This window comes from Dermacentor albipictus, chromosome 7, assembly GCF_038994185.2.
Source record: "Dermacentor albipictus isolate Rhodes 1998 colony chromosome 7, USDA_Dalb.pri_finalv2, whole genome shotgun sequence".
NCBI lineage: Eukaryota > Metazoa > Arthropoda > Arachnida > Ixodida > Ixodidae > Dermacentor > Dermacentor albipictus.
In genome coordinates this window covers 73368704-73387327 of record NC_091827.1, presented here as the reverse complement: position 1 = coordinate 73387327, position 18624 = coordinate 73368704, and the positions used below count along the sequence as shown (strand labels likewise).

General features: G+C 42.4%; 2 protein-coding genes across 4 annotated transcripts in view; one reads left to right on the top strand and one right to left on the bottom strand.

Moving 5' to 3' along the window:
- LOC135916087 (uncharacterized) overlaps positions 1 to 11583 on the bottom strand; it is a 113924-nt gene extending 102341 nt beyond the window's left edge. For 2 of the 3 annotated variants that reach the window (XM_065449316.2, XM_065449317.2), the window contains exon 1: positions 11362 to 11583. In XM_065449316.2, the coding sequence (XP_065305388.1) occupies positions 11362 to 11582 (221 nt within the window). In that variant the 5' untranslated portion in view covers position 11583. Of the gene's footprint in view, positions 1 to 9045; positions 9186 to 11361 lie in introns of those variants that run through there. The other variant, XM_065449318.1, reaches the window with a different exon arrangement.
- A 368-nt stretch (positions 11584 to 11951) lies between these two features.
- LOC135916098 (uncharacterized) overlaps positions 11952 to 18624 on the top strand; it is an 81935-nt gene continuing 75262 nt past the window's right edge. Inside the window, exon 1 of the mRNA XM_065449328.2 lies at positions 11952 to 11972. The gene's annotated coding sequence lies outside the window, so the exon portion shown is untranslated. The remainder of the gene's footprint in view (positions 11973 to 18624) is intronic.

The following is an 18624-nucleotide window of genomic DNA, read 5'->3' as shown; positions in this document are numbered from 1 at the left end:
TATATGGGTGTGCTTTCACCTGCATCAAATGTTTAGAAATTGCGCGTGACGTATACCATATTTTTGACGCATGATCCAAATTACTCAACGAGGTGACCATTACTTCACCGAGAAATGAAATTGACTAATTTACTAATAACGTAGTTGTAGTAAATACCCTTCTAATTATTTATTTTGGGCACACATTTGAATATACAAATCATAGTGGGTAAGTTCGCATAACGTATCCATTTGACTTATTTGGAGCGTTGGGTATGTACCAATCGCTACGTGCTTGTCTTCATCACACCTCAACTGCGGCATTTCGGTAAATGCCAGCAGATGCGTGAAGTGCTGAAGAAATGGTAAAATAAAGGAAAGAATACTTCAATGACTACCTCGACATGAATATGGGCAACTTGGTAAGTGCCGCTGGGAATGTTCCGCTCTGCAATGACGGAAATAGCTCTAAATTTACCTGATGCTAGGTGGAATCAAAGTCATTTCACAATTGTTCCTCGGTGATAACAACCCAGTGCTTTAGCAGGCTGCGCCACAAATGCCTTGAATATGTGGCACTTTTAAATTAACGTTTCAGTGACTTGGGCTAGTTATTATGTGTCACTGAGTGTCCGGCAACCGTGAAAACAATTCTTAGTGTTCGCAAGCATGGGTGTGCCATGCTTCTCGTTGCGGAGCCCAAGCGTGGACTTCTCGGTAGTGACTCTAGATGGCGCAGTGTGCCCAGAAAAACAGCGGGACAGAGGCGCATGGGTGCCGCACGAGGCGTTTCTCAGTGTTTGCGCGCATTTGTGTGCCATGCAATTTGAATCGCACGCCCAAGCTTCGTGGCGGCGGCGCTACCTGGCATCGAGTGTGCTTAAGCATGGAAGAAGTTTGGGCGTGTTGGTGGCATACATACAGGCTGGGATCCATAACGCAAAAAAAATGACACAGGCAAGCGTGAAAGGAATATTGCTGCAATGCAAGCCTCACACATACCTTGTTTCGATGGTGCAATGCGTTGCGTGGCTATATTGATTAGAAGCTAACAGATTACCTTCATCAATTTTGGGAGAGGTGTCCAGCTGCCATTTTTTGTGTGTTTATTTTACCATTTCTTCAGCCCGTCAGCCATCTGCCTATGTCTGTCTGACCGTGTCCAAACTCTGCCATTGCAACTTGGGCCACTATCTAGTTCCGGGCTTAATGAGTACATTGTGGTGTTGCTGAGCTCCGGAACGCAATTTTCAAACCAACCGTCGCACCGACTTTGTTAACTCCGCATTTGACCGAGCGCAAGTTCCACACTACTATCCGCTCTAGCTCCACACAAACCATTACCATTCGCTCAGACAGCCTGGTAGCCCTTCGTTCTTTCACAAACAACCTACTTCCCTGTTAGGGCATCCCTCGCGCTACACATGCAACATGATCCCTCACTTCACGTCCTCTTGGAGTGGGTGCCGGGCCATCATGGGATACAGGGAAGTGAGCGTGCTCACTTTCTCGCTCCCGAGCCTAAAATAGCGAGCGCTCCTATTCCATGGCGCGACACCTATTTCGCCAGAATGCACCACGCTGAACACCGCAAGCACAGCCGCGCTAGACTCTGCGAATTGCGCTCATCTGCATGCACCCTTCCGGCCCCCTATCCCTCCTTGACCCACCATGATGCCTCCTTAATGCGTCAGACTCAAACTCTAACACTGGCGAATGACGCGATGCAATATATAATTGAACAACGCCGCGGCCACGTGGCATCCCCGATTTGCGGCAGCTATGGCGACGTTCGCCACAACTGCTGGCCCTGGCCTCGTGCACAGTCCTCGCCTTACTATCTCTTCAGCTCTTCGCTGAGCCCATCAATTCATTTCTGTTGGGAGAGCTGGAGCACTCCACCTGAACCCCACCGAGCCGCGTTTGGTCGCTCCTTGTGCACCGAATAAGGCATGTCCATGGCGCCACCGTACCCCCCGCTGCGGGTGGTATACAACATAATCGCACGGCACCGGATTGGCGGACGACACGGACGAGGAGCCGTTTCAAATAAAGTTTTATTCATTCAATAATTCTGCAATGAACAGCAGTTATATCACCGGGGATCGTTGGGCATGTATCACTGTACGTGTGTGCTACTCGTCAGTGAACGTGTTTCAAGACATCTCCGCTTGCTTAGTATGTGCGGGTCTTCATTGAACCTCATTGATTCCGTTACTGGTTACTGGGTATGCGTCATTGGCTATTCTCCATTCTTCGATAAACATCTTTCACAAATAGTTCGTTCAATGCATATCGGCCACTCTTCGTATCATTGGCCACACCACATAAAGCATATCGTCACAGATCACACACGTCGTAAGATAGGTTGCTCATCGCAATAACGTCACCAATCATTTGCACAGGATGGAAGTGCCACCATATTTTTCGCTCACGCATCGCGCATTGACACCATCGACTCAACACGAACAACATTCCGCCCATTGTTTCCGGACTGCAGCTTGTACTGAATGCTGTAAGTTAGATTTCACGCTGTATTTATTGCTTTTGTGTCAAATCAGCATTATAAAACTTGCGTGTTCACTTGGGAGATTAGCATGCGTTAAGTGGCTGGCCGCCGGGTCGCCTAACAAAGGCAAGCACTGCCGAACCATGGGACGTGAATGTTATCGGTGAAGCCGAAGATCTGCCTCCGCGTAGCCTGCCTCACTACATTCCACCACAATGGATTGCACCAACTCGATTACTGGTTACCACTGCTATTCTAATATCAAAAATGTGTTTGCTAATCACTCGGAAAACTTGCGCACAGGGCTTGCGCTTGTCTTTCTTACGCGCGAGAAGAGCAGACGGTTGTTCAGAAACTTTTGGCTGACTGACCTGATTCAAACAGTAGGATCGGGATTATAAGGGCAGAGCTAGCGTAATGCATTAGACAAACGGTTTAGAGATGCGGCCATGTGGTGGTATTTTATACATGCATATCCTTCTCGTCATCACTTTACTCGTATTTTTAACCTTCCATTTCGGCAGAGAATAGCAGCAAGGCAACGCAAGCTCCAGCTTAGGCAATCAGCTCTACATTCCTACCACTAAATTTAGCTTTTTCTCGTAACTGTCAACGTGCCAGCTACCAGTGCAGCCAACATAGTCATGAATGCGACAATCAGGTCAGTAACTTCCCTTCCATTTTTCCCATATTTGTAAGTCTGCCCAGAGCACCAATATTGTCCGTTCCCGTTCGTCCAAAATGGTTAATTCCTTCGTCGATTAGCACAGGTGTAAGCCATGCTACAATTTCTTATCCATGTTGGCGCAGGTTTCGTGCTGCAAACGTTATCAAGCTATCTTGATTTTGGTCCTCCATAGGGACAACAAAGAATAGCACTGAGTAAAGTATAAAACTGACTAACCTTAGAAAGCAAAAATGTCACTTTTACGCTTCATTTTCATTCATACGGCCTGAATCCGGAAAAAAATAAAAGTAAGGAGTTTCAACTAAACATGGCTTGATATCCACTGGGGCGCGAAAAAAGTTGTATGACTATGCAAGGTTTTTTTTAGATACATCATTCAGTACAGCCGAGCAGACAAATTCAAAAAGATTGGTTCAGTTCGAGTTGGGGAAGTAAGTTTATTGTGATGTTTGCAGTAGAGCTCCTCTCACATAGCCACACTAGCCTTTAATAACCACAGTGACCTTTCATGAAACATCAGTTCTCAATAAAAGCGAGGATGTAACAAAACCAAGGCTCAGTTTCATGCGTTATAACGAGAGGTTGTAGGGTAAATAAATTGGCAGCCGTACCCAAATGCCCATTTCCCCCAATAAGCTACACAGTAGTCGAATAGCTTGCCGCAGGACAATCTTGCTACCACACCGTTCTTTAGGACTCCTGAAGCAGATATTTCTATCGCACTTACGAAATGTTGCAGTTTCCCCCGAAGGACGCATCGTTAATAGCGTTATGAAGATTCAAGAGACACAAAACGAAGTGTCACGTCGAGTTGATTTCAAAGAGCAGGCTTGTGCAACAGTAAATTTATTTGCAACGAAAACAGAGTTTTTGTAAGCTAAAAAGTTACGCGAAAAACGCGATTGCTGTGATGCCACCTGTTATGGCCTACGGTACCTATGTGATGTAACGTCGGCATCGTCGGCGGATGGCGCTACCGGCAAGGTGGCAGATCGCGCAATGCGCGCAGAGTGAGAGGAAGTAGGCTGTAAACAGGTGTGAAACGTTTGTCTAGCGTGAGCCGGCATGTGCGCTTCGAGGAACACCGCCAATGCGAGTTGAGAGAGCCGTGGCTCGCTCAGAAGTAGCGGCAAAGCACAATGTGGCGTGAGATATGGCGTCAGGCCCTCTGGGGCCACGTGATGGATTCAAATCGGAGAGTTGCAGCGTGACTTTCGGTGGCAATCTTCAACACACCAAAGTTGCTTATTAGCATGTAAGGAGCGATGATAGAGTGGTAGTCAGATAAACTATTCCTCTAAGTGAACGTCTTCATCTAGTGTCTCGTTAAGCGTCGAACTTTGACTCGTGTGACGGTAGATATACGCAGCTCCACCATGTCAGCGTGCCATAGCCCTCAAAACAACTCGTGCTGGGCGGAAGGAACAGCGTCCTGTCAGTGTTTAAGCGCCTTACAACGTTGTCATTATAATGTGCAGTGCAAAAGGTGTTGCCGGGGACGCACCATGATGATTCAGGATATTGCCCGACGGGAAACCGGCGGCGTAGTTCATGCTCAAGAAAATATTCATCGAGAAAATGAATTATGAGTGTGCACAAATCATATAAGCTTATCTTGATAGTCACTGCACATTTATTTCAAAATAATGAATGCCCGCAGGAGTCCAGTGGAAACGCTAGTGTGCTTATAGTAGCGTGTGAACAATGCACATACGAGCAGCAGAAGGCAGAACTCCATCTTGGCTGCGTGACCGACGTTATTAAGCGCAGAATTACCGGTGCGTCCGATTCTCGCCATTGTTCATTCCTATATTAGGACCTGCCAGTGCGCTTTGAGGCAAGGCGCCCAATGAGTCAGGCAAAAGAGGCGCAGTTCGCAACTTTGATATAGGAACCAAGCTTCTGTCCAGCTACTATGCGTTGTTTATAAGGGAAAATAGTCGAAAAGCTTGACTTAGCGATCTCAATTTATGTTAGAGAAATGCTGATCAAAACGTAATAAACAACAAAAGAAATGCGTCTTATCTTATACGGTCACAGAGAACTTTAATGATAAAAAACAATGATGTTAATATTATCAGTTCGGATTCCCCGTCCCGCTAAGAATGTATATGCAAACGCATGTTTCCGCCTGAAGTTGCGAAAGTTGTTTCTAGCCTAGACTTGCTCTTTCTCTCTATTATTTATCCTAAATATTTTTAGCTGATTCGTAGCATTGTAGAAAAAAGCCCTAACGTAGCGGATTCAGTGGATTACTTACTGTTATCATGCGAAACGCAAATGCATTTTTTTAGGTACACCCTTCGCCGACAAGGAACACATTGTTTAAGTGATGAAATAGGATATAGCATACGAGAAATGCTAGGCCTGGGAAGTCTACCATGGCTACTCAGAGGCAGTGAAAGTGCGCGAGGACTAGCTTGAACAATTGGGGTATTTACCATAGACAGTCGGTAATTCTGCTACGATAAGTACAGTAGAGTAAAAAAAAAGAACACGGGATATATGCCCATGCGACTAAATTTATTGTGTCAAATTTTACAATGCGCGATTTCCTGTTGACCTCTCAGAAACTAAAATGAGCACTTGTAGCATTAGTCCGTCAGTGTTAAGGTATGAAAAGGTCGAGAAATGTGACTCACCACTAACTTTTATTCATCTTAATATGCAGTCAGCGCGTGGCAAACAGGATGAATTCTGTATGTTTCTTAATGATTTCGGTTTTTCTTTTTCTGTAATTATGTTGACAGAAACGTGGTTTTCGGCAAATGATGACGTGCATCTAGAAGGTTATAACGGAGTTTTCCTGAACAGATTGCTCAGAAGAGGTGGAGGCGTATGTATGTTTATTAAACAAGGCATAAATTATGAACTGCTTGATGACCTGTCTTCATGTACGTCGGATATTGAGGTAGTATGTTTGAAATGCGGAAAGTTTCTTTTCGCTGTGGTGTACCGTCCACCCGACGGCAATTTAGATGTTTTTTTTCAGCACCTAGACGCGATATTCTCTTATGGTAATATACATCAGTACAATTTAGTTCTAGGTGGGGATCTAAACATTGACATGCTTTCTAATACATCAAAACAAGCGGAATTTTCCATACTTCTTAATTCGTATTTGTTGTCAAATGTGGTACTGGAACCAACTCGCATTTCAGCTACCAGCGCCACGTTATTGGACCTTTTATTACAAATTTACCACGTGAAAGCCTCTTTTCTGGGACAATTAACATTACACTTAGTCATCATTTGCCGATATATCTTGTTATTGATAAGTGCCACATTGAATCAAAGCCAACCTATAAATTTCGGTGCCAGAACATAACTGAAAACTCTCTTTCGCAGTTTCGGGACGAAATCTCCAGAACTAGTTGGGAAACAGTGCTCTCGTGCTCATCAGCAAACGCCGCATATGACAATTTCATGGAGATAATTTCCCGTATCTACAAGCGATATTTTCCCTATAAGGAAATAAAGAAGTCGAAACGTTCAGGGAAACCATGGGTCACAAAGAAGCTGTTAAAAATGATTAATAAGAAAAATGGCACCTATCAACTATTCTTAAAAAATCGCGATCCATACACATTGGATTCGTTTAGGAAGTATAGAAATAATTTAAATAAACTTATGAAAATAGCGAAGCGCAATTATTATTCTTGCAAGTTCGAGTGTGTTGCAGGGGTTAAAGAGATGTGGAGCAAATTAAATTCAATTACCACATTACATAAAGCTAATTTTATTGTAGAAGAGATAACTGAAGGGGATCGAACATACAGGGGCAAAGCATTGGCTGAGAAATTTAATAATCCCCTTACTTCGTCGGCAGACAGCGTCAGTGACACCACTGCACTACATTACATGTCCGCCCCACAAGTAGCTTCGTCGGTTTATCTTTCCCCAACAGATGAATATGAGGTTATGTGCGTTTTCAAAAAACTCAAGAAAAGTAAATCGGAAGATATTGACGGTTTGAAGAACGCTCCAATCTGTTTTGTTATCGATATATTAGTCGATCCCTTAACATACATTTATAACCTCATTTTAGGCACAGGTATTTTCCCACAACGTATGAAGAATGCAAAAGTTACAGTACTGTTTAAGGGGGGAGACAAAAATGATTTAAAAAACCATAGGCCCGTATCCGTTCTACCATTGTTTTCAAAGCCCATAGAAAAACTAATATTCTTGAGATTATCGAATTTCTTTACAAAACACTCGGTAATTACGCCGGCTCAGTATGGTTTTAGGTCAGGGCTGTCGACAGAGATAGCATTGCTACGACAAAAGGAAATTATATTAGGCACTATAGAGGACAGGAAACTTACACTAGGTATATTTGTTGACTTCTCTAAAGCCTTTTACCGGATCAATCACAATACCCTTTTACAAAAATTACCCTATTACGGCATCCGAGGCACTGCACTGAATTTATTTGCCAGTTATTTGAGCAATAGGCTACAGTGTGTAAGTATAAACACAGAACAATCGTCCTTGAAAAAAGTTGCTCAAGGTGTACCTCAAGGTAGTATATTGGGGCCACTACTTTTCATTACTTATAATAACGACATTACAAACATAAACCAGACAATCCAATATGTCATATATGCGGATGACACTTGCTTGTTTTTCACAGGTGCAGACGTAAATGACATTATTTCAGCAGCAAACACGACACTAGGTGACTTGTATGCATAGTCGACTGTAAACTCCCTACAAATCGACTGCTTAAAAACCAAAGCTGTTCTGTTTCGATCGAAAGGAACAGCGTACACAGCTGCTTCAAAGCTATACCTGAACGGTTCCGCGATTGATTTTTCCTCGAGGGCTAAGGCATTGGGAATAATTTTTCACGGACATATGTTGTGGGATTCCCATGGTGAAATTCTAAGAAAAAAGCTCAGTAAGGCACTAGGCATGCTTAGGAGATGTCAATTATTTCTGCCGACTACTGGGATGTTAACTATTTATAACACGCTTTTTTGTTCACAGCTACGCTATGGTCTTTTGGTGTGGGGCACTGGCACCCTGCAATCCAAGCTAAAATTACTCGCGCTTCAAAAAAATGCATTACGTTGCATAGCAAATGCCGAATATAATGCACATACCTCGTCTTTATTCAACAAATTCAAAGTATTAAGATTTGATAACATGTATGAATATTGTTTATTAGTCTCCTTGAAAACTGAATTTAACAACGAAAATAATAATCTTACCTCCATAGCATGCTTAGAGCGCAGCACCTCGTCTCGACCTACTAGACAGAGCGATTATTGGAAGGTTCCTCGATGCCGAACAAACTATGGTCTCCAAATGCTGAAATATTCACTCCCCCACATACTAAACATGTTCAATTTTTCATTAGAGCGATTACGCCTTCTTTCGCGACAGGATATGTCCAATCTTTTTTACTGACATGATGTACTTCTTGATGTGTTTTCTTGGTGCAAAAAATGCGGCATGAGATGCTGCATTTTTACGATTTTTTTTGTCTTCTCGAGGAGTACAAATTTTTATGCGTTTTTTCGTTTTTGTATAACTATATTTCCTTATTGTACCAATTTCACTATGTATTGATGTGCCTATTTACTTGTTTCCATGACTACGAATGCTGTCACTTTTCTGCCTTGTTTTGCTGGGATGTGGGGCCAGTCAAGCTGCGTTTATGCCGCAGCTTTCTTCCCGCATTCCACACCACACATTGTATCTTTACCTCATGTATGATCATGTAAACAATGAATCATTGTGGTGAAAATAAACTCCAACTCCAACTCCAACTCTAATGACTTCAATGATGACAAAAATATCAATGAACCTCTCATATTTGTAAATAAAATTTCAGTAGAATTGTTCAAGCACTTAGACTCACTTTGATAACAGCCGTAGGTACCTCTACGTTTCTTGTAGAATGTTAGGACGATTCGGAAAGCTTCCTCGGACGCCGCTTGCTGATTGCCTTAGCGTACGGTAGTGTTCAAGGCAACCCAACCTACTGCGCACCTGTGTGGACTGAAGGCTTAGATTTACGAGAGAGTGCATAGAATGGTGAACGCCTATTTACGATGACTGACAATGACAGCACACATATCAAGTATTGTTGATGCAGGAGCCTATAGGCGCCTCATATAGCAAATTGACTTATGAAGGTTCTCGGTGCCAAGGCTATGCCTTCTCTAAGAAAATAATTCGGATCCAAACCAGCACTAAAAAGAATGACCTTGAAGTTGCGAAGGTGAATTGATCCTCAGAACTAGCATCGATGTGTTTTCGTCTAATATAGTCCGGTCTATTGTTAGCATGACCAATACAGGGTGTTCATGCTAAGTTTAATTATTAGATTTTACTTGCCGAAACCACAATTTGATGGAGTGGAGGACTCCGGGAATTTCGACCACCTAGGGTTCTTTAACGTCTTTTAACGTCTTTAATGGCCGGGATTTGATCCTTCGATCTCGTGCTTTGTAGCCCAAGTTGGCCCTGTAAATTTTACAAGAGTTTCAATATATGCGAATGCCACGTAGCCAGAGATAATCAAGGTAATGTTGTTTGTCGTACTTGAAGGTACTCAAACTATTTTTTAATTGAGCCTAATTATATTATAGGTCCTCAATGAGCAAGTTCTCGAATACTATAACTAGATGAAAAGTGTCAACGAGAAAATGAAACAGTGGCATGAAAAACTCTGAATACAGCTTTCCGTTGCTCAATACGTGCTACTTACAAGTGTTTTTCAGAAGCCAAAGGATGCCCGCAAACGCATACAAAATTTCCTCACGACTGGCCGCTCGAAGCACTTTGCGTGTATTCGTGGCTGCCTTTCACACTCGTTAAAAAACTTTTATGTAGCACATGTTGAGCAACAGAAAGATGTATTAGGAGTTTTTCATTTCGCGCTACAATTTTCTCGTTGACATTTTTCAACTAATTATGATACCGGCGGAGTTTATTCAATTAGGAATAAATATGTAATTAGGTAAAGCGAAAAAAAATTGAGTATCTTCAAACTATGGCAAACAGCAATACCTTGGTTCTGTCCAGCTATGTGGCATTCGCATATTTTTAAACTCTGGCGAAAGATAGCTTGGATACCTTATTTAAAAGCAAAACCAAATGAAGACCCTGAGCGCAATCTTTGTTGTTTGGACAAATAATTGTTAAAATTCAAAGAGGCACACTACTCACGAAACAGCAAAGCACTATGTTTGGTTGGGCTTTGGAAATAACGTGCTGCAGAAACGTATCTTTATTTGCAACTTCTCTTTTTTCTCGATATCGCAGTTGCCACAGTTTCGCAGCGTATCGAATACTCTGTTGTGTTGCAATGCAATAAAACTTTAATAAGTTTCTCTTCGATGACATTTTTCAATGAACATCGTGTTATCATATAAGCAATCTTGCGATCATAGACTGCACTATAATGTTATTTAGATATATTATTGTGCGTTTTAGGCATGGCTGCTCTTGTTAACTGTTATCAATCCCCGAAAAGCACAAAATTTTGTTGCGACAGCCACAATTGACAGTGCGATCATTCAAATTCAGTTGAAATTTTATCTCAAATTTGTCGTCATCTCAAGGAAGAAGATATGTTGGGGAAAAAGTGACGCTTCTCAGATCAGGAGAAAGCGACTGAAAATCAACGAGGACCTAAGGGCGAGTTCAATGATTCTATTAACATTAAGTATAATTCAGCAAAATAACTATGCTATACCGAAGAATAATTGGAAATAGGAAATCAGCGCGCGAAAACTGTTTTACACAGTAAAGGGTCATATTATAAATGAAGACAAAAAACATGTGCATAAATCTGTTCGTAATGTTTTTTTAATCTGTTTGTAGCCATAGTTTTCTTAATTATGAGTCTTGGATTGAATGTTTCTAGAGCTCTGCACACTTTTGATTCCATTATTTATGCAAGCTATGTGTCTTTTCATTCATGTTCCGGAACACCAAACCTGTTGTACTACCTATTATTCATTCCACTCTTGTCAGAGCCTGAGAACGGCTCACAGTATTATGAAATAAATATAAAAAATTCAATATATTCGTACATGCGAAGAATTGGATCACAACAAGTATGTGATGAAGGTGACCTCACGGCAACAGCATATTGAAACCGAAATCAAGAAGCTGGAGTGATGTCATTTGGCAGCGGCAGCAGCACCGAGCGAACATAACCACTTACTCTGCTGCCGAAACTGTGCATATACGACGGAGAGCGGTCTTCACCTGGATCGTCTGAAGTTGCCCGGCCCCATCGGACACGGCGGACTGCCTGGGTTCCCCTGCCACTCGTGACCGTTCTACTCCTGTTCTACTGCACGACCGGCTTCGCACGAAATCACTGCTGCTATCATCGCTGCAACCATCCAGTGCGCCTGCGCGCCGGACGGAGCCATCGACCATATAAATATCGGAAGCACCTGGCGAAGCGTTTCATTTGGCAGCGGCAGCAGCACCGAGCGAACATAACCACTTACTCTGCTGCCGAAACTGTGCAGATACGACGGAGAGCGGTCTTCACCTGGATCGTCTGAAGTTGCCCGGCCCCATCGGACACGGCGGACTGCCTGGGTTCCCCTGCCACTCGTGACCGTTCTACTCCTGTTCTACTGCACGACCGGCTTCGCACGAAATCACTGCTGCTATCATCGCTGCAACCATCCAGTGCGCCTGCGCGCCGGACGGAGCCATCGACCATATAAATATCGGAAGCACCTGGCGAAGCGTTTCATTTGGCAGCGGCAGCAGCACCGAGCGAACATAACCACTTACTCTGCTGCCGAAACTGTGCAGGTTAGTTTGTACTCACATTCTTCTTTTTTATGGTGCTTGTGCTGCGGTCGCTGCCAAAGACCTGTAGTGTACTTTCATGTGTTTGTTCTAGCGACATCTTGTCGCAGTGAAAACCATGTCTAACGTCTGCTGCACTTGTAATGTGGTCTTTCTTGAGAACGAAGGACGCGTAGTTTGTTCAGAGTGCGCACACGAGTATCATTTCGGAAAATGTGCGGGGCTGGCGGAAAAGTCTTTCAAAGGAAAATCTGACGCTGCAAAGAAAGCGTGGCGATGCCAAGATTGTCGGAGCCCGGCGTCACATGGTAGCTGCAGTGACGAAAGCAAGACCGATGCAGATATAAAGGCTATCCTTACATCTATTAATCTTAAGCTTGAAAGCCTGCCAGCCCTCGTAACTCGAGTGGACGCCATAGAAGCATCTATCACGCACATGTCTGCCATTTTTGAAGATTTAAAGAACACAATCGGTGTGCAAGAAAATGAGATTAGAGTGCTCAGAAAGAAGGTGCAAGAACTTGAGGAAAGGGATAAAAACAACTTATCAGCTCAAGTACAACTTCGACGAGAAGTGAATGATCTTGAGTTTAGAAATAGGCAGCTGAATTTGGAAGTTCATGGTGTTCCTTCGCTGAAAGATGAAAACTTGCTCACGATATTGAATGAGGTTGCCGATAAGCTCAAGGCACCTCATCTTGTTGAACAGGACATTGCCTCGGCACACAGGCTGCCCGCTCGGAAAGATAAGATACCCGGCATAATCGTGCGCTTCACAAGGCAGGCGATCAGGGAATCGTGGTTGAGTAAGAAGAACAACCTAAAAGACAGTAACCCACACATCTTCATCCAAGAAAACTTAACCAGCCACAACCGAGAACTGCTTCTAGCAACTAAAAACTGGGCGAAAGAGGCCAACTTCAAATATGTATGGTATACCCATGGGAAGGTTCTTGTGCGTATGACGGATGGGGCAAACGCAATCCATATTAAATGCCTTGAGGACCTTCATCGTCTTCAGCCAAAATGAAGTGTGTAATGAGTGCTATACTTAAGGGAAGAGGGCAAAGATGTATGAGCACACTTTTTACTCACCAGATGACCTGAACATTATGGTATCTAATTTTAGGTCTTCCGTACTAAAATGTGTACACCTAAACGCAAGGTCTGTCCGCAACAAAATATTTTCTTTAGAAGAATTCTTCACTAAATTTTCTTTTAGCTTTTCTGTTATTATGTTCAGTGAAACATGGAGCACGAACGAGAGTGACATTTTCAGAATGAAAGGCTACAATACGTACTACATCAACCGCCCTTGTGGTCGCGGAGGTGGCACTGCAATTCTCACTTTGGAACAAATGGACTGTGAACTGCTTGATTCATTTAGCATAGTGACTCCAGACTATGAAGTGTTAACTTTAATTGCAGATAAGGGAATATATTCGGTCTGTTATCGGCCGCCAAATGGGCATATTTCAACATTTTTTGATTTTTATGAAGGCTTTCTTTCATTTGTTGTAGAAAACAAGTATAAGCTGATCGCCGCAGGTGATTATAATATTGATATGGGTGTTAACACACTTACTAGTACAAATTTTACCAACCTTCTCTTGTCATATGGATTTGACAACGTTATTAAAGAGCCAACAAGAATAACAACTGAATATGAGTCAGTACTAGACATCTTCATAACAAACCTTTCATCGCAAGATATAATAGCTGGTGTCCTATCATGTTCCATTAGTGATCATCTTCCCGTGTTCCTTTGTTTACAAGTTGCCCGCACTGTAAACTGTTCTTCTGCTGACAGTTTTTACCAGCCAGTAACCGATACGGCTCTTGACGCGTTTAGGAACGAGCTGCTTCAAACAGACTGGCGTGAAGTACTGAATAGTCATGATGCTAACAATGCCTACAATGTTTTTTTAGATACATTCAAAAGATTGTACAATGCGCATTTTCCTGTTAAAAAACGTAAAAAGAGCAGAAAAATTCGAAAGCCATGGGTCACACATGAACTGTATCAACAAATGAGAGCAAAAGATAAGCTCTACAGACAGTTCTTAAACACCCGTAATCCTGATGATTTGGCCGTCTTTAAACGGTATCGGAACCAACTAACGAAACAACTGCCTACTGCACGTAAAGAGTACTTCTCACGTTTTTTGGACGACAAAAATGTGCCGAGTGAGTTGCTATGGGACAAATTAAACACGCTCTTGCGTCGCGATAACCAACGTACCTGCATTTCTAAACTAACAATTGATGGCCAAGTTTTGCACGACGCGGAACTGGCTGATGCTTTCAATATTTTTTTTACAAATATTAGTACGCCAGGAAGCTCCTCAAATGCATGTCAGTATATCAGCACGCGGAATGAAAAATCAATATTTCTACAGCCAGTGAATGTACAGGAAGTAATTTCAACAATAAAAAATTTAAAGAACAGCAGCAGTAGAGATATCGACGAAATTCAAGTCAAACCAGTAAAGTATGTCGCAGATGTCATTGCACCAGTTCTAACGCATATTTTTAACAAATGTTTGACGACATCGACATTCCCAGTGCAAATGCAAACCGCAAAAGTAGTAGTGCTTTTTAAAAAGGGAAGCCGAAATGAATTGGGCAATTACCGTCCGGTGTCTATCTTACCTATATTTTCTAAGCCCCTTGAAAAAATAATACACTGTAGGCTTGCAAACTTTGTTCATCACTGCGAAATAATAACGAAACACCAGTTTGGGTTTAGGAAGAATATGTCTACAGAATTAGCTCTGCTTCACCAGAAGGAATATATTTTAACTCAGTTTGAACGCAAGGCAATAGTACTCAGCCTATTTGTCGATTTTTCCAAGGCATTCGACCTGGTAAATCATGATGTTCTGCTGCAGAAGCTGGACTTTTACGGCATACGAGGGTGTGGATTACAGTTATTGCAATCATATTTATCTCATCGATGTCAAGTAGTCCAAATAAACAACACACGATCACGAGTGCTGCCACTGCTTTGTGGTGTTCCACAAGGAAGCATATTGGGTCCCTTGCTATTTAACCTGTATATAAATGACATTGTTAACATTAATCAGAACGCCAAATTTATTATATATGCAGATGATACCAGCATACTTTTTTCTGGTAATAACATCGATAAACTTATCTCTGATTGCAATGATACCATAGTCAAACTGCAGCAATGGTCCTTATCCAATTACATGAAGATTAACGAAAATAAAACAAAAGCAGTTGTCTTCCGGCCGAAAAATAAACCTGTTCCTCCTCATGCCGATATTGTTTTAAACTCTCACCCAGTTGACATTGTTGACCAGTTTAAATGTCTAGGTGTGATATTCACTGCCAATCTGTCCTGGGAACCGCATGTGAATTTTGTATTAGCCAAACTTGCTCGAATAACCGGTGTAGTTGGTCGTCTCCGGTACGTGCTTTCTACTAAAACAAAAATATTGGTCTATAATTCTCTTTTCTATCCACACGTCAACTATTGTCACCTTGTCTGGGGCACAACTACGTTCTCTAACACACAAAAAATATTCCATATGCAAAAACGGTATCTACGCCACGTATACAATGCTCGTCATAATGCGACCACTGCAGAATTCTTTCACAGGGCACATGTTATTACAGCTCACAAGCTATACCGCTACCGTTTGAGTGCTCGGTTTAAATATGAAGTGAAAAAAAATATTCATAGCCTCGATGCCTTGGCACATTTAGAAAGAAATGATAAATGTTACAAGACTAGACGTGGAGAAAACTGGAAGGTTGCTGTACCACGTTTGAATTCTGGTATGGAACGTTTGTGTTTCTCTCTGCCATCTCTTTTAAACTATTATCAGTCACTGAATTTTGATTTATTTAGTTGCTCCGCTGTTACACTTAGAGGCCTGTTTGCTCATTGACTAACCTGATTTCAGCTATTCTGGTGTTTGTTTTTATCTAGTTCAAGACTTTTTCTTTTCTTCTGCATTTATGAAGTGTCCTGATACGCTTATTGCTTGTTCATTCTTTTGTGTTGACTGTGTTTGATTGATCTGGCTCAGGATTTTTTATTTTATTTATTTGCTTTGATCAAGTGTCTTGATTTGTTTATCGCTTGTTTATGATCTGGTGCTGTCTAGACGCTGCCTTATATATGGGTCTGCGGACTCGTCAAGCCGCCAAGTGGCAGCTTTTTTTCCGTAGCCCCTCCATCTGTAGCACCTGATGGAAAATAAAGATTTGATTTGATTTGATGTCGATGGCACGGTATGACTGTGGATGGTCTGATAACTGTATGACAACGGATGCATGATAGTAGCTATCGACGACACAATTACCGAGATGGCATCACAAAGGCGGCATAATTTCGGTGGAACGATGAAAAGCATGATTTGGACAAAATTACCACGAATTGATGAGGTCATTGAATACACGAAGGTGGTATGACGACGATGTCATGACAATTATATGGCATCGATCAAGTGAGCACTGTGGTAAAACAACAGCGTGACGACGGTGGAATGCCAGTAATGGTATGGCGAGTAATGTGGGACGAGGACGGCTTGATGACATTGTTACGACGATAGACAGATGCCAAACATTGAATGACTACGACGTAATGACAACGACGACGTGAAAAAGAGGGTGTGACAACGAAAGCATGACGACTATAGCGTCACAATGGTATCATGACAATCGTATGACGCCGAATTTATGACAACAATGGAATGGCGGTGAATGTATAAGGGGTGTATATAGGCGTGTATAAGGGGTGTATATGGACTCACGGAGCGTGAAGTAGTCCATGTTGCGCGCCTGAAGCCATTCTACTGGGTTACCATTGATTATATCTGCTGTGCCGCTTTACACGGGACCTTGTCTAACCTGATTGTATGCGCGCCATGAATTGTGTGTTATTTTCTATAAGCCACGCGGCACCAGCGATTACGGGGTAACCATAGAGGAGTCATGTAAAAAACCCGACGCGCTTCAGTGAGAGGCTACTGCCTGCGGAGCCGCGACGGAGATGCCACCAAGCAATAAAAACAACTTTGATGAACATCATAGGACCGAGCTACCCGATATAATTTCTCGAGGCCTGATTTTGATGAAAAAGGGCCTTGATTCAAGCATTCCATACTCGGTCACGTATCTTGTTACCAATACAGCCAAGCAACGAGACATCCTGAAAACTGTATATTACGAAGGACCGGGAGAGGAAAAAGAGGAAGGTTCTATCGAAAACGTTATTCCGTACGATCCACGGAGGGAGCGCAGCAGAAGGCGGGAATGATACAAAATTATATGGCCAGGAACAGAAGCAGATGGGGATGAAGGCGTGTAACAAGATTGTCAAGGAAGGGAAGAAGAGAAAGATGGGGGCGGGAGATCGGAGAAGGTGATTAAGCGATGGTGATAAGTGCTATAAGGCTCCCAGCTTTCATGAATTCTACATGCTTATCGAATCTGTATTTTTTTTTCATGTTAACGGAACCAGCAAGAACATCATAACGGAACCAACAGAGAGCATCATCGCGCAATGCACTGCGATTGATTATCTGGCGAATAAGATTAGGATTTCGTATTTTTAGTTTGTTCTCGTCGCGTTCGCTTTTCATTGTCCTCGTAAAGTGGTCTGCAGTGTATCCTCAAAAAAGTTTGTTTCATTAAAGCATAGCTCACGTGACCATTATGGTAAATGTATCCACGCACTCTTTAGAGACACAGCCAACACCTGCTGATTGCAAAGGTTGGACGCATCTTGTGGGGCTAAAGAGCACAACTTGGCCTCGTAGAGACAAACGTAGTTTTAGTTTAGAATTTTGCTGCAAAGGAAATGTGCACGAGTATGTTGAATGAGAAAGCTGCAAGAGCAAAAGAAACAAAGTTTATGGCCTGAAGCCGAGGAGGCCGAGGTGAGACAAAACCAACATATAGGGGCGCCAGCTTCCAACTATTTTATTTACCCAAAACCCCGCAAATTTATGCACACGAAACCTGGCTGCCGGCTTTGCTTCCTATAGCACAACTAAGTTATAAAACTCATTAGACCTACATGTCATCATTTTCTTTATAACAGCGGACATTTCAAAATTTTCTATTCCTACTTTTTAATAAAGTTCTTCGTCTGTATGTCTGCCTATTCCTACTTTTCGAAACATGAAAGGCACAAAATGGCAAAGTAGGGTCATCTCACAGATTTCGCTGACAACTGCGTGACGTAGTTGTGATTTCACAAATTGCCTACGTTTCATAATTTTTATCAACGTCGATGGCTTAAATCAAATGTGATCTTTGAAGCGACTAGATTTTACCTTTCTTTAATTACAGTGGTTGCGGAGAAAAACGATTTCTCCTTTCGCATGTATTTGAATAGGAGGCTTCGAACGAAAGGTTTCATAAAACGAAAACATTTCTTGTTCCGAATGTTAACTTCCCTAAAGACTTGCCGGTTGTGACCATTATTCGTGACTTGGCACTGTTAGCATTGAATCATATGCAGATGAAACTATCTTGTGTGTTCCTTCCACCGTCCCACGTTTCGGTTGCTAGTAGGCATTTGTAAACTCTCATTTTGATCCTTATCCTTTGGAATAGTATTTTATGCCTTCTTTTAAACCATGACACCTCCAGGTTCAAAATTGTCTCCACTTTTACC